Consider the following 16562-nt stretch of genomic DNA (forward strand, 5'->3'; position numbering starts at 1 on the left):
TCTCTCCCTCTCCCCCTCAGTCCCACTCACTCCCTCCCTCTCACTCAGTCCCCCCTCCCTCCCACTCAGTCCCTCCCTCTCACTCTCTCCCCTCCCTCTGTCCTCAGTCCCACTCCCTCTGTCCTCTGCCCTCAGTCCCACTCCCTCCCTCTCCCTCAGTCCCACTCACTCCCTCCCTCTCACTCAGTCCCCCCCTCCCTCCCACTCACTCCCTCCCTCTCACTCTCTCCCTCCCTCTCTCCCCTCAGTCCCACTCCTCTGCTCCCCTCAGTCCCACTTCCTCCCCCTCAGTCCCACTCACTCCCTCCCACTCAGTCCCTCCCTCTCACTCTCTCCCTCCCTCTCACTCAGTCCCACTCCCTCCCTCCCTCTCCCCCTCAGTCCCACTCAGTCCCTCCCACTCAGTCCCACTCCCTCCCTCTCCCCCTCAGTCCCACTCACTCCCTCTCACTCAGTCCCCCTCTCCCCCCTCCCTCAACTCACTCCCTCCCTCGCTGCTGCCACCGCCCGCTGCGAACCGCCAACCGCCGCCGTCGCTACCGCCGCTGCGAGCCGCCAACCGCCGCGTCGCTACCGAACCCCGCCGCCGCAACCGCCCGCCGCTGCAAACCGCCGCCGCCGTCGCTACCGCCGCCCTCGCCGCCGCTGCGACCGCCGCCGCCGCCGCGAACCGCCGCCCCCGCCGCCGCCGCTACCGCCGCCGCCGCCGCCGTCGCTACCCGCCGCCGCGAACCGCCGTCGCTACCGCCGCCGCCGCGCGAACCGCCACTCGACGCCGCCATTTTTTCCCTAACGCTGCCTGAGACCGACGTGCTCGCCCGCACATGCGCGGTAGAGCTGGTCTCTACTGCGCATTTGCGGCACGTCGGTCAAGTGTCGTTTATAGGTATTGATGTTTATTTTTGATTGGTAGTAAAAGCCTATCCAAGGACAGGGAAATAGTGAAGTGTAGTAGTAGTAATAGAGCATGCACAGTGAATTTGGGTAGACTGTATGGTAGTGAGAGCAGATTAATGAGAAAGAGAGAGAGAAAGAGAGCTGGAGAGTACAGCTAGAGGAGGTGGAGCTCAAATTCCATATGTGATAATACAGTGGGTTGGAGTTGAAGAGTATAGGGAAAGATGAGCAGAGCTCAATTGCAATACAAAGAGAGGGGTGGAGCTGGAGAGTCAGGGATGGAGAGGGACAGGGCTCGATTTGTAAACTAGCTATGCAGGAGTGGGGCAATTTTCCTCTTTATTACAGCTAGATTGTTGCTGATTATGTATGTATATTGTTCTCCACTGAAATCTGTGGATTAGCAGAATACAAGTTTAATAAACAAACAGGGAAAGCAACAGTCCTACCAACTGAACGGGAAGACAATCCTAATCATAAAAATGGGCCTTGACCTTAAAAAAGACCCTGAAGAATGGAGTGCCCAAACTTGTGTTGAGAATCAATATTTAAACAATTAATGACTTGGTCCCAAAGGACTCAATGTCTACTTCAGCTTCCCCTTGCATCCAGTGTTCATTATGACTCCATTGTGCATTTTGATGGTGCTTTTTAGCACCTGTGTGATGGATCCAAACATCTTTCCTTCAAGTCTTCAAGATTAAATCTTGTGTATCTTGATGGAACTCTGCAAAAATCAATAGATTTCCCAATGGGAAACCTATTGATTTTTGTTCAGTTATTTGCTGCAGGACTTATGATGCTTGGTTACTGACATTTTGCCTACAGTCTGGGCAAAAATTGAAGCCACTCATCTTCTCTATCATCACCACAAAAACTTATGGCACAAAATCAAAAGAAATTCTCTCAGACCCAAAAAATAAAAGAAGAATCGTGACCTAACTGGACATGCCAACATGAAGGTGAAAGAAAATTTTAAACTGTCAAAATGCCTCAGTTTTCATAGTTCATTTCCATCCTCTAGCGATCCACAGTATTTATCCCGTGTCATTTTGAATTCTTTGACTACTGCTGCTTGAGTGTATAATTGCCACGAATGCCCAGAGGAACTTTCAACAATTTTCCTAGAAAACTCTGAAAACATTTTCTGCATTGGCACCCAGTTGTGTGACTCAGTAGTTCACTTTTTCTTCAGAGAAAATAGAATTTGTAGTTTATGAGTAAATATTTTGCAAAAAAAGGTCTGCTGTCTCTTGACTGGCAGGTACAGTTCTTAAAGGATAGCGAGGTACTGACAATAAAATAGGAGAAGAATCCTGGTGTTATCCTACCAGGTGGGTTTAAGATTACCAAACACACACACACGTTCAAGTCAAAAACTTTAGTATGTGAATCAAACCAGAGCTAAGGAGTTAGATTTGGCTATGAACAAAAAAGAAGTTGAGACAATATAACAGCACATAAAAATATTACACACAGTTTGGCAAAGAATTGGTTTTGCAGTTCAGTTGAAGCACTATAAGCAGAAAACTATGTCAAATCTCTTGGCCATGGTGATGAGTGATCTCAGTGGGAGGAGGAATCTGTCATAACTATGGTAACCTCTATTTAATTCATTTATTTAGATTTTTTATATTCCGCTTTTCAGCACTTCAAAGTGTATATCAAAGCAGATTACATTCAGATATTATAGGTATTTCCCTATCCCCATAGGGATAATCTAATTTTTTTACCTGAGGCAATGGAGGGTAAAATGATTTGCCCAAGGCTACGAGTGACAGTGGGATTTGAACCCTGATTTCCCTGGGTTGTAACCCACTGCTCTAACCACTAGGCTACTCCTCCACACCTCTACTAGCATAAGAGTGGTGCTGAGGGGATACTTTCAGAGAAGAATGGTCTTTTAGCCATCAGCCAATAATGGAACTTGCTTAACTCAAGCAAATCACGTAAAAAGAATATTCTGAAAGTGGGAAAAAATCAGGGGAAAAAAGTCAGCAAGCACTGTCAATCAAAATTATACCATTTTTCAACCTTTTTGCATCTCTTTTGACTTACTCTTTGTGAGGCTGATATTCAGCACCATTTGTCTAGCTATGTTTGGACTAAGCCAAGCACATGGCAAAATCTTAAAATCCCCGTCAGCTGACTGACATCAAATTAATCGGCTAAGCAGGTAGCCTGATAAAAAAAAAATTTAGCCTGAAACTTGGAGGCATTCTGGAGCAGAATTAATATAGCTGGATAACTTATCTGGCTAACTCTAGTTATACTGTAGAGCAGCCCTAAAATTATCTGGCTATCTTTTAAGACAGTTGGATATATTCAGCAGTGCTGCCAAGCTGATGATGGACCCGTGTTTTCTAGTTACTTCTTTCCTCAATGTTCTCTGTTTCATGTCTTTCTTCTCAGTCCTTTATTTTTAATACTTCTCATTTTTCTGTTATTTCTTCAGCTTTTTTTTGTTTGGCATAGCTGTTCCCACTACTCTTTTTAGGGTTTCCAGTTCAACTGAAACTGGCCTCTACTGGAGAGAGGGTGCCAAGGTCTTTAATTTACAATCAGCCAGGATTCTCTCCCCCCATTTTTTTTTTTTTTAGATGTACTTTCCTTACATCTAAACACAGCCATCCCAATTACAGCTCTTGGCCAGAAGCCACAGAAAATGCCTCTTACTAGAATCCATCAAATGTGTATCTCCATCAAAAATATATCTAGAGACTGGCCATTAGGTGCTGCCATTATACAATGATTCAGATTCCCTTCTAAGCCACTCAATTTATTATCCTGTATCTCTCCTTCATCTGTGTGCCACTCTATCCACTGTTCTAACCTCTCTTGCCCTCATCTCGGCACAGCTTCCTCTCTCTAGCTTGACTTATATTGCTACATTTCTATTATACTCCCCCTTAACTTAATTCTGAATCATCCTTTGTCATTTTTCTCCACTCTCCCCCAACTGTTTTCCTTTATCTATTCTCCCATCCAAAACATACTACCTTCTATATATTCCTAAAAGGTATTTCCTTCCCTTAGCCCCAACCCTGACTACTCTTCCTTCCAATCTGCACCAAGTACTGCTCACCAGAGGTGAATGGATACCCTTTCCTCTTCTCAATTCTTCCAAATCTCTTCTCCACCACTCAACTTCCAGCCCTCAACATATATAAACTTTTTTTTCTCTGCCCCAGCCAGTTTAATCTCCCATTTTCCTCTCCCCCCTACTTTCCCTTAGCCAGTGTGAGGTGTATAGTTCCTAAAACACACCAATTCTGTTCTATCACAGTTTGCAACACAATCTGTTGGCATCTGTGGTTTAAACCACATTAATGCAACAAATGAGAGGCAGCATATTTAGAAAATTTAACACTTTGGCCACCAGCCAGGGGTTGGATCAAGTGGGTACTTTGGGAAAAGCAGGAATTGAGTTAGGAAGGTGTGGAGGGGGGAAGAGTATGAATCTTGCCTGAACAAGAGGATGGGAAACAGAGATCAAGTCAGAGGCAGCAGGAGTGAGGCGGAGGACAGCAAGGGCACAATGACTGGTTTGACTTACCCTTGGCTTGTCATCCTCATAGATGAGCCAAGTTCAAGTCAGGTGCTGGGCCTAATTGAAGTTTGAGCTTTCTTTTTTTTTTTTAATTTAAAGTTTATTAGTTTTCAACAACCATGTAACAAAGAACCAAAACATATAAGCAAGCTCATGACATCGTATACCATGGTTAGGAATTCCAAAAACCCCGCCCAGTTCCCTCTCCCCCTCCCCCCCTTGCCCCCGAGGATTGGATATCCTTAAGTCGCGAACCAAGCATTAGGCAGTATACACGAAAAGACCAGAATAGTAAATAGGTATACAACATGCACGGTACACAAGGTGGAAATGAGGAACTCAGGACCAGTCGCATAATCCCGGACACTATGCTCTCAACGGGGTACAGTGTACCAGTAATCCCAGAGCAAGCCTCAAGCACGAGACCCGCCCCTGGACACGGCTCCTCCGACCGCCTCTCACCCAAAAGAGCTCCCCAACGTCTTGCTGAGCATTACCGAGATTCATAGTCCCGAAAAGGCTTCCAAGTCTTATAATAAGATGGCAATTTGTTATGTTTAGTAGCCGTCAAAAAGGCCATTTGTTGATATTGATGTAACAAGTCCACAATGTCATGTAGCTTCGGAATCCGTGAGGACTTCCAATGCAGAGCGATCTGACTTCGCGTGGCAATGAACATTTGCATACAAAATCTTTGCATCGATTTATCAACATTGTCAGGAAAAATGTTTAGCAGAGCGGTTTCTAATTTACCCAACAGTGTGATTCCCAGGACCTTTGACAACCATGTGAAGACCAAATCCCACAAGGGGACAAGGAGAGCACAGTCCCACCAAACGTGTCAAAATGTTCCCCCTTGCCCACACTCTCTCCAGCATTTATCTGACACAGAGGGTGAAAAGCGGTGCAAGCGCACAGGTGTAAGGTACCACCTATAAATAATTTTGTAGCAATTTTCTTGCATTTTGGCCGAAATGGAACACTTCCTGGCATTATTAAAGACAGCTTCCCATGTCTGCTGCTCCAGAGGCTTGCCTAAGTCCGCTTCCCACTTGGTTATAAAGGAGCACCTCTCAACTGGCATGGGGGAAAGCAACTGATACAGTTTAGAAATTGCTCCCTGCAGTTTATCACTGTGCTGGCAATAAATCTCGAATAATGAACGGCCCTCTCTCAGGGAGCCCGCCTTTAGTAACCCCTGCAGGTAATGAGAAACCTGAGCGTATGCTAAATAATCATGATGATCTAGATGGTAGCGCTCAAAGAACTGGTCTCTGGAGTAAAGTGCCCCCTGTGAGATTAGATGCCCCATCGAGGTGATCCCTTTCTCCCGCCACTCGCGGAACTGCAGAGTTTGAAAGCCGCTTGGGAAGAGAACATTATGCAATAAAGACGTTTGGTAGAAAAACAGACTATCCCCCAGCAGACCCTTACGGCAATGTGACCACACCATATTGGTAACTGACAACGCCCACGGTGTACAATGCAAGGGTCTCCAGGTACTACGGGGTTGCCAAGGCATGGCCGTGAGCGCCATAGGTCCCACCATGGTTTGTTCCACTAGGACCCATTGCTTCACCGAAGTCTGTCGGTGAATGTCTATAATGGCCCTCAATTGAGCTGCAGCGTAGTACTTCGAGAGGTTGGGTACCCCCAAGCCGCCTCGATTCTTAGGCAAGTAAAGAACCTGCCTGGCCAGCCGCGGCGGCCGTCTCCGCCATATGAAATCAAAGATTTTCTTTTGCCAATTGCGGAGGGTCGGTGATGGAATGTACACTGGCAAAGAGCCAAAGAGGTATAGCAACTTGGGCAGAATGCTCATCTTAACAATGGCAATCCTGCCCAACCACGAAAAGCTACTCTTGTTCCACCTACTCATATCTATGGTAATTTGTCGCACCAGGGGGATATAATTCAAGGCAAATAACTCAGATAAAGTGGAAGAGATCTGAACCCCCAGGTACTTAATCTTGGCCTTGGCCCATTTGAAGGGAAACTTCACCCTAAGGGATTGTACAGTCAGCGGGTCCAGGTTAATATTAAGCAGCTCTGATTTGTCAGTATTCACCTTGAGGCCTGCGACACTACTAAAAGACATAAGTTCACCCATAACGCCCGCCAGGGAGCGTTCTGGGTCCGTCAGGGTAAGCAACACATCATCCGCGAAGAGTGAGAGAGTGTATTGAGACGGTCCCAGCTGTACGCCCCGTATAGCCGAGGATGCTCGGATTTTAGTGGTCAGGGGTTCCATATATAGGGCAAACAGCAGTGGGGAGAGCGGGCACCCCTGCCTCGTGCCCCTGCCTATGTTAAATGCCGGACCGTAGCCATTGTTAACCTTGACCTTAGCTTTAGGCAATTCGTATAACTTTTGAATCCATTTGATAAAGAAGGGCCCGAAGGAGAATTTCTCCAAGGTGTGAAATAAAAACGGCCAGTGCACGAGGTCAAAAGCTTTTTCAGCATCTAAAGAGAGTAGCACGGCCGGGATACGCTCCTTCTTTACCCACCACACAAGATCCAGCACTTTTCGAATGTTATCAGCCGCCATTCTTTGTGGGACAAAGCCGACTTGGTCTGAATGCACCAATCCCGGCAAGAATTGATTAAGACGCACAGCTAGAAGTCGAGCCAAAATTTTTAAATCCACATTAATAAGGGAGATTGGGCGGTAAGAGCTACACAACATGGGATCCCGACCCGGTTTAGCGAGTATGGTGACCCCCGCAGTGTTGGCTTGGGATTCAATACGTCCCCCCTCCCTCAAGCTATTAAAATATTCAGTCAGAGGCCCCACCAAAGTACTAGCAAATTTTTTATAGTAAGCCCCGGAGAAGCCGTCCAACCCGGGCGATTTGCCCAGTTTAAGCGACTTGATGACAGCAGTCACTTCCCCCTCCGTAATAGGTGCGTCTAAAACCTGGCATTGGTCTGTTGTCAGGGCCGGTAACGTCAAGCTGTCCAGGTAGGTTACAATCTCCGAATCCTTGATCGTGGACTGGGCACTGTACAAGGTGTTATAAAATTCGGAAAACCTTCTCCTAATGTCAGCTGAGGTGGTATAAGTGTCCCCAGCTTCGCTTCGGATTTTGGGGATGTTATTCTGGGCCTGCCTGGTCTTTAATTGTCTAGCTAAAAGGCGCCCCGCCTTATCCCCCCCTTCATAATAGACTTGCTTCGTAAGAGCCAATGCATGTAGGACCTGTGAGCTATTGAGGCGGGCTAGTTTATCCTTAAGGACTAACAATTTCCTGTAACAACGTTGGGATTGCGTTCTCATATGCTCCCGTGTCAGGAGCGTGAGTTGAGATTGCAAGGCCAGTCGATCCTTATCTTTACGGCGTTTACACGCCGACGCCCTGGAGATCAATAACCCCCTGGCCACCGACTTTGAACACTCCCACAGGGTGCCAGTGCTTATTAAAGGGTGTGCGTTGACCTGAAAATATTCCTGCAGGCCAGATTCAAGTTCCTTACCGAAAGTAACATCTCGCAATAGGGATTCGTTTAATTTCCATTGCCTATCCCCCGTGTCCCCTCCGCCCATGGTAATTACCAACCGGATCGTGGCGTGATCAGACCACGTGATGGCCTCTAGTTCAGCTGAACGGACCCAATTGCCCAGCACCCCATCTACTAAAAAATAATCAATACGCGAATAACTTTGGTGGGGCGCGGAGAAGTAGGTGTAAACTTGAGACCTCGGATTTCGGCTTCGCCATATATCTACTAGGTTCCAGTCCTCGAGAAGCCCCTTTAAGCAATTTCTATCTAGGGTCATGGCCGGAGTAGGTAGAGAGGTATTATCCAGCTCACGGCACAAGGTGATATTGAAATCGCCACCCATAATGATAGCTCCTTCGGCATGATTGAGCAGGAGGGACTGAATGTTCTGCCAGAACACCTTTTGATCTCTGTTGGGCGCATAAATATTTAGCAAGGAGTACACCGCTGTGCCCACTCGAATTTTCAAAAGCACATACCGCCCACCAGGGTCTGCGATATGAGACAAGTATTCAAACACAAACTGTGCCGACATCAGAATACCAGTGCCAGTATATTTTGCAGGATGGCCACTTGCGGCTAAGAAAACGTGAGGATACTCTTTAAACGCCACCAGATGCTCGTGCCTCTTCTTAAGGTGTGACTCCTGTATAAATGCTATATCAGTTTTGTGAAGCAGGAGTTCCTTTTTAAGCAAATATCGTTTGTGAAAGGTATTTAAACCCTTCACATTAAGGGATATTATATTAACCATGAGAATAATCAGTTAAGGAAAGATCCCCCTGACAGGGACCCAGAGTTCCTACAACAGGACACCCAGTGTCACCCTGAAAGCTAAAATCCTGGTCACTGAAGTAACTATAAGCTCTCCACTGCATGTGAATCACCCCCACAACACTGCCAGATCGCGGCTGGATCCCATCCCCATCCCTCCCCCCCCCCATGTTTGATTCGCTAACTTAGGGCGAATCCGATACGGGGAACGCATTTACAGCAACACCTAAAATCCCCCCCCAAACCCACCGCCCCCTCCCTCCCAGCTAACAGTACCTAAACGAGGCATATCAAAAAACACAGAATGAAAAACTTTCACAAAATACAGAAATCTGTAATAGAGAAACGGTTACAAAATAGACTGATTAGCGAGCCTGTCAGCGAGCTCCGCATACCAACGTCCAAGAGGCCCAGACAGCCTGAAAGCAGGCAGTAGTGAAACCCTGGATGAAAGCAAAAAGTCAGCCTTTCTCCACCGGAAGACCCCCTTTCCACGACTGCTGCCTGCGAAGGCGACCTCGGCCAGGTCCCTGGCGCTGCCATCTCGGGGTGGGGTTCGCCGGAGTTGAGTGCTGCGACGGCCTTGCGTGCTGGAAGGAAACCTCTAAGCCCGCCTTATGAAAGCACTCTGCCGCCTCTTCCAGCGACCGAATTCGGTAGGTAATGCCCTTCCTTTGGAAAATTAAAGCAAAAGGAAATCCCCAGCGGTAACGGATCTCCTCATTGCGCAGGGCTAGGGCCACCTCCCGAAGCAGGAATCGCTTTTGCAGGGTAGCTGGAGCTAGATCACCGTAAATGGAAATCAAGTGGCCCTGCCAAGACCACTGTTGTTTTGCACGTGCGCTTTGTGCAACAGCCTCCTTAATTTGGTATTTATGAAATTTAATAATTATGTCTCGCGGCTGGTTACCCCGTCGGGGGCCGAGTGCTCTATGCGCGCGGTCTAATTCAATGGCGGGGACATCCTCAGTCGCGCTCGTGTCGGGGGAGCCCTGAGAGAGCACAAAGTTGCAAATGGCCGCGGCAGTAGCCCTGCAGTCCTGAAATTGCTCAGTTTCTGGGACTCCTCTAATGCGGAGGTTCGCCCTCCGCGAGCGATTCTCCAAGTCCTCTAGTTTGTCATTCACCAATTCCAACTCAGAGGAAATCGCCTTATTTTGAGTGGTGAGGGCCTCTATCGCTTCACTGTGGGCATCCGCTCGCATGTCCATGTCATCCACGCGGCGACCAAGCGCATTCATGTCTTCCCGCATCTCCGCCATTGAAGCTAGGAGTTCAGCTATTATGCGCTTTAAGATCTGCCCGCAGTTCAATGAACCACGAACGCAGCTCGGTCCGAGTCGGGAAGTCCGGGGTGGAAGCCGCGGGCTCCTGGGCAGCAGAGTTGGCCGGGCCTTCCTCGTCAGCCATGTTGTCGCTATCAGCAGTTGGGTTCGAGGCCTGCGATTCCTCAATGGTTGCTAGCTCCCCCGCACATTTGGAAAACGAAAACTGCTTTAAGTCCACATTTCTCTTACGCGCTGCCATCCAGGCAGATTCTGCTATCCAAGGGCGCCTTCAAATCACTTCTGTGTGAAAAATAGCCAGCTGATTTAGCCTCTTATAAAATATTGGGCGAGGAGCGCACGATTCAGGCGGCCATCTCACAGCGCTGCTCTCTAGCGCCCCCCAAAGTTTGAGCTTTCTAATGGTTACTCAACTATTCTTTCTTTGCAGGAAAAGTGAGGAATACATGGATCATTATCAATGAAGAGTTGATGCGGGTAAAAATGTCAAATTTTAAATAGGCATAGGACAAGCACAAAGGATTCTTAGTAGGACAATGAAGGTAAAATAGGTAGGATATGCAATATTTGTAGCAAATAGGGAAAATGGGTCAACTAGAATAGGTCTGATCTTTACCTACTGTCACTTTTTATGTTTCCTATGTTAAGATAGCTTTAAAACTAAAATGAATATTGAAGTCAAACTCTTTGGAATACAGCACTTCTGATTTGAGTGCTGAATATAGGGATTTAGATAGATTCCCTTTGTCAACTAAAATATCTTTGTCAACTAAAATACCTACAGCACCTGAATGTAATTCACTTTGAAGCACTGAAAAAAGTGCAAAAAGCGGAATATGTATCTAAATAAATAAAAATAAATACATTTCTGACAGTCACATTTTATGACTATTAAATAACCTGATCATAAAGAATAAAAATTTACATCACTTACTGTCCTTGTCCTTTAGGAAGATTAAGAACTTCATAAGCATCATCTATTGACATGGTAGGTGGTTTTTTCTCTACTTCTTTCTTCCATGCATCAAGAGCATCTTTAAGCAGTTTTACCTCAAATAATATTAAAATAATCAGTGCACAGATCTTGCTCTTTAATATATATATATATATATATATATATATATTCTACTTTAAAAAAAAGATTCTCTCTTTTCTTTTACAGGCAAAAGCAAAAGAACATTTGCACATAATCAGGCAAAAGGATTTCAATATTCTTATTTACATTAACAATGAAATGAAACTGAAAAGCAATGTATTGTTAAATCAATCACACTGGATATTTTATGCTGTAATTCTATTGTAATATCACTAAGATCAGTTAAAGTTTGTTCTGTGGTGAACTATTTACTACTCTCTCACTTTCGCACTTATCTGGCAAGTATAAATATACAGCATAAAACTGAAATTGGAGAAATTACTTACCTGATAATTTTCCTTTCCTTAGTGTAGACAGATGGACTCAGGACCAATGGTATTGTGCTCTCCTAATAGCAAATGGGAGACGGAGTCAGATTTCAAAGCTGACCTCAGCCTACATATACCCGTGCAGCATGCTTAGCTCTTCAGTATTCTCTTCGAAAAGCTAGTGTGAATATATGTTGCTTAATACTTGATTACACTTGAGTATACTTGATTAACCTTGAACTGGTTCAACTGATTATATATATAAGAACTTTTTGGCACTGGAGACCGCCGGTGCACTGAAACAATATACACCGACACCTAGGTAACTGCGGGTGTCTTAACACAGAGGTAGGCCGTGGCTTACCCATACAGTCTCGAGATTGATATCCGAGGTTCTCTACTTCTGGAGCAGCCTTGGGCAGGATGCTGAGTCCATCTGTCTACACTAAGGAAAACGAAATTATCAGGTAAGTAATTTCTCCATTTCCTAGCATGTAACCAGATGGACTCATGACCAATGGGATGTACAAAAGCTACTCCCTACCGGGTGGGAGGCTGCCCATGGCCCACTTAGTGCTGCCCTTGCGAAGGCTGTATCCTCCCTGGCCTAGACATCCAGGTAGAACCTGGAGAAGGTGTGTAGGGAGGACCATGTCGCCGCCCGACAGATCTCAGCTGGCGAAAGCAGCCTGGTTTCAGCCCAGGAGACTGCCTGGGTCCTTGTAGAATGCGCCTTGACCTGCAGAGGTAGTGGTTTTCCTGCCTCTATGTAGGTTGCATTAATTACTTCTTTGATCCAGCAGGCTATGAACGCCCGCGATGCTGCTTCCCCTCGTTTCTTCTCACTGTGAAGAATGAACAGGTGATCAGTTTTGCGCAAGGATTCTGATCTCTTGAGGTACCAGACTAGGATTCTACTGACATTCAGGTGGCGAAGGAGGCGCGAGTCTTCTGAATCCCTGTGTTCATCTGGTGATGGTAAGGATATGGTCTGGTTCATATGGAACTGGGAAACCACTTTCGGAAGGAAGGAAATATGGTACCGTAAGCAGCTGTATGGTGCCGGGGGTGAACCTGAGGATAATGCTTGTTCGGAGATGCGCCGAGCTGAGCATATTGCGATCACGAATGCTGTCTTTAAGGTCAAGAGGTGTAGAGACAGACCGCTTGTTGGTCTGAAGGACTCCCATGTTAGGAAGTCTAGTACTAGGTTGAGGTTCCATAGAGGCACCGGCCACTTTAGTGGTGGCCGGAGTTGTTAGACTCCTTTCAGGAAGCAAGACACATCAGGATGAGTTGATAGTCTGATGCCATCCACTTCGGACCTGAAACAGGCCAGTGCTGCGACTTGAACCTTGAGGGAGTTGAGAGACAACCCCTTCTGCATGCTGTCCTGTAGGAATTCTAGGATCGTGGGAATCTTGGCTGTCCTCGGAAGGAGGGCGCGGTCTTCACACCAGGCTTCATATACCCTCCAGATCTGTATGTAAGACAGAGATGTAGAGAACTTGTGTGCTCGGAGCAGGGTGTCAATCACAGCTTTTGAGTAGCTGCGCTTCTTTAGATTTGTCCTCTCAAGGGCCATACCGTAAGAGAGAATTGAACCGGGTCTTCGTGGGAGATCGGTCCCTGCTGAAGAAGGTCCCTGTATGGCGGTAGACACAGAGGATTCCCCACCAATAGTCTTCGTATGTCCGCGTATCATGGTCTTTTTGGCCAATCCGGGGCGACTAGTAGGACTAGTCCCCTGTGGTGCTCTATCTTGTGAATGACCCTGCCCAGTAGAGGCCAGGGTGAGAAGGCGTACAGGTGGTCTTCCACTGGCCAGTTCTGAATGAGAGCGTCGATTCCTTGAGATTGTTGTTCTGCGGCTGAAAAATCTGGGGACTTGAGCATTGCGACGAGTTGCTAGGAGGTCCATGGTTGGGGGACCCCATCGATTCACTATCAGCTGGAAGGCTGTGTCCGCCAGCGACCATTCCCCCGGGTCTAGGTTCTCTCTGCTGAGATAATCCGCTGAGATGTTGTTTTCTCGCGATATGGGAGGATGAAATCCCTTGCAGGTTTGATTCCGCCCACTCCATGAGAGGGTCTATTTCCAGAGACACCTGCTGGCTCTTGGTTCCTCCTTGGCGGTTGATGTAGGCCATGGTTGTTGCGTTGTCAGACATGACTGACAGACTCGCCTCGAAGTCTGTGGCTGAATCGCAGGCAGGCTAGTCTGACCGCTCGAGCTTCTAGGTGGTTTATGTTCCATTCCGCCTCTTCTTTCTTCCATTGTCCCTGTGCTGTTAGTTCCTGACAGTGGGCTCCCCACCCTTGCAGATTCGCTTCTGTGGTGAGCAAGATCCACTTCGGTGCAGATAGGTTTACACCTTTGCTTAGGTGTTCTTCCTGTAGCCACCATTGAAGCTGATGCCGAACCTCTGTTGGTAGCTGGAGGCGAATTGAGTAGTTCTGGGATACTGGATTCCATTGTGACAATAGGGAGCGTTGTTGTGGTTGCATATGGGCCCTTGCCCACGGAACAACTTCCAGAGTTGATGTCATGAGGCCGAGGACTTGAAGGTAGTCCCTTACTTTGAGGCGAGCAGAGTTCAACAGGTTTTACAATTGACCCAGTTTCCTTCTCCTTGGAGGGGGAAGGTAGACCTTGTCCAGCTTGGTATCGAATTGGACTCCCAGGTATTCTAGTGACTGGGAGGGCTGTAGGCAGCTCTTGGCTGTGTTCACGACCCACCCAATCTTTTGTAGTAGGTTCTTGACTCTGGTGGTCGCGTGGCGACTCTCCTCCAGAGACTTTGCTCTGATCAGCCAATCGTCAAAGTAAGGATGTACCAGGACTCCTCCTTTCCTCAGTGCTGCCGCTACTACCACCATAATTTTGGTGAAGGTTCTAGGAGCGGTAGCTAGTCCGTAGGGTGGCGCTCGAAACTGGTAATGATTGCCCAGTATCGCAAAGCGCAGGAAGCGCTGGTGGTCCTGATGGACCAGGATGTGAAAGTTGGCTTCGGATAGGTCCAGGGAGGTTAAGAATTCTCCTGGTTGTACCGCCATTATAACGGAGCGTAGGGTTTCCATGCGGAAGAGTGGTACCTTCAGGTAACGGTTGACGGCCTTGAGGTCCAGGATGGGCTGGAATGTTCCTTCTTTCTTGGGAATGATAAAATAGATGGAATAGTGGCCAGTATTTTGTTGAGACATGGGCACCGGAGCTATTGCCTTCAGGCTGAGTAGTCTTGCTAGTGTGGTTTCCACTGCCAGTCTCTTGGAGAGGGGAGTGGCACGGTGATCTCAAATTTATTTGGGGGGATGCCTTTGGAATTCCAGGGAGTATGATAGGACCCACTTGTCCGTTGTTACTTTGACCCATCTTTGGTAGAAAAGGGTAAGTCTGCCCCTATGTCTTCTTCCTGTGGATGGGTCTGCATCTTCTCATTGTGGGGCACGGCCGGAGCCTGCCCCTGAGCTTGCTCATCTCTTAATGTGCTTGTTCCGAAAGGACTGAAACCTTCCTGAAGAACAAGGTGCTTGGGACTGTGTGTTCTTGTAAGGTTTAAAATGCTGCGATCCTCTACCCTTGGTTCTTCTGGGGGAGGAGCGATATGTTCTTTTGTTCCTGTCTTCAGGTAATCGGGGTACTGGGGATTCGCTCCATTTTTTGGCTAACTTCTCCAGTTCGCTCCCAAACAGGAGAGATCCTTTAAAAGGCATTTTTGTGAAGTCTGCCTTGGAAGTCACGTCAGCCGACCAATTTTGGAGCCATAATTGTCTTCTGGCAGCTGCTGCGGCGGCGACACCCCTGGATGATGTGCGCTCGAGGTCTGCGGTAGCATCAGTGAGAAAGGAGCCCGCAGGTTCCATCGCTTTTCCGGGCATGGTAGTATCTCTGGAGAGGATCAAACAGGAATGTGCTACCAAGGCGCAACAGGAGGCAATTTGTAGCATCATTGCTAAAACATCAAAGGACTGCTTCCAGTCTTCTATCTTGGGCGTCCTTCAGTGCCGCTCCTCTCTCCACAGGGATTGTGGTGCGTTTTGAGACAACACAGATCATAGTGCCCACTTTAGGGAAGAGTAGAAGTTCCATGGCCATGAGTTCCAGTGGGTATAGGGCTTCTAGTGTCTGTCCCCCTTTAAAACTGGCCTCTGGACATCTCATTCCAGGTCAATCAGTTCCTTGATGGGTTCCAACTTAAGAAAATAGCATGAGGCTTTACGGAGATATACCAACATGGATTCTTTTCGGTTCCAAGTAGGGTCCGTGCCTGGGAGACCCAGTGACTTCATAAGTTTTGGGACAAGAGAGCTGGTAATTCATCCTTGTGGAAGAATCGGGAGCATGGGCCGGTATGGCTCAGATCCCTGGGGGGATTTCCCCTTCTTTCAGGGGTCTGTTTCCTCATCTGAGTTGTCTGATCCCCATCCAGGATGCTCTTGGTTAGGAGAGGCTTGTCTCGAGAGCCTCGGGAGCTGCGGGAAGGGCTTTGCTTCTTGGTGAGTTGAGGCACGTGGATAGCCGAGGGCTGGTTGCGCCTGGACAAAGGTTTGCAGCCCTTTGAAAAATTCCACCCAGGAGAAGGTTCCTGGGTCCATGTTGATACCAGGAGGGATTGAAGTGGCAGTCCCGGAAGGAACTTTCCTGTGGGGGCACAGAGTTGGACATAGTTAGGTCCGGGGGTTCCATCATCAGTGGTTCCGGATCCTGCTCCTGGCTGTCAGATCGATACTGTAACGTGCGGTTGAAGATTTTCCCGTCTGTACGTGCTGTGAGCGCACAATTCGGACGCGTAAGGCGATCCGCGATACAGTCTCCAGTTTCACGCGTACCTTAGAGCTTCTTAAAACAGACGCATAACCCTTTCCTCACCCAGCATGTATATGATATGTAAATGAATGAATAGCTGTATAATGAAGGAATTAGCTATTCCCCTCCGATACTGTGACACGCGCTCAGATTATCTCCTTTGTAACCCGCTATTATTTGCCGCGTCCCTTAACCTGTTAGTTTACCGCTACCCTCTACTTGGTGTTAGTGTGGTGTTCGAAAATTAAAACGGGAATAAAGTGTAAAAAATGGGGCTAAAACCAAAGGGAGTAAAGTGTAAAAAACCAATGGACGACCTCCATATTAACATTGCAGCGTA

At 47.4% G+C, this 16562-nt stretch overlaps 1 protein-coding gene across 1 annotated transcript in view; it reads right to left on the reverse strand.

Moving 5' to 3' along the window:
• Positions 1–16562, reverse strand: part of DNAJC13 (DnaJ heat shock protein family (Hsp40) member C13) — a 701712-nt gene that overhangs the window by 261966 nt on the left and 423184 nt on the right. Inside the window, 1 exon segment of the mRNA XM_029587070.1 lies at positions 10946–11061. Within this exon segment, the coding sequence (XP_029442930.1) occupies positions 10946–11061 (116 nt within the window).

Source organism: Rhinatrema bivittatum, chromosome 2, assembly GCF_901001135.1.
Source record: "Rhinatrema bivittatum chromosome 2, aRhiBiv1.1, whole genome shotgun sequence".
NCBI classification, from domain to species: Eukaryota; Metazoa; Chordata; class Amphibia; order Gymnophiona; family Rhinatrematidae; genus Rhinatrema; species Rhinatrema bivittatum.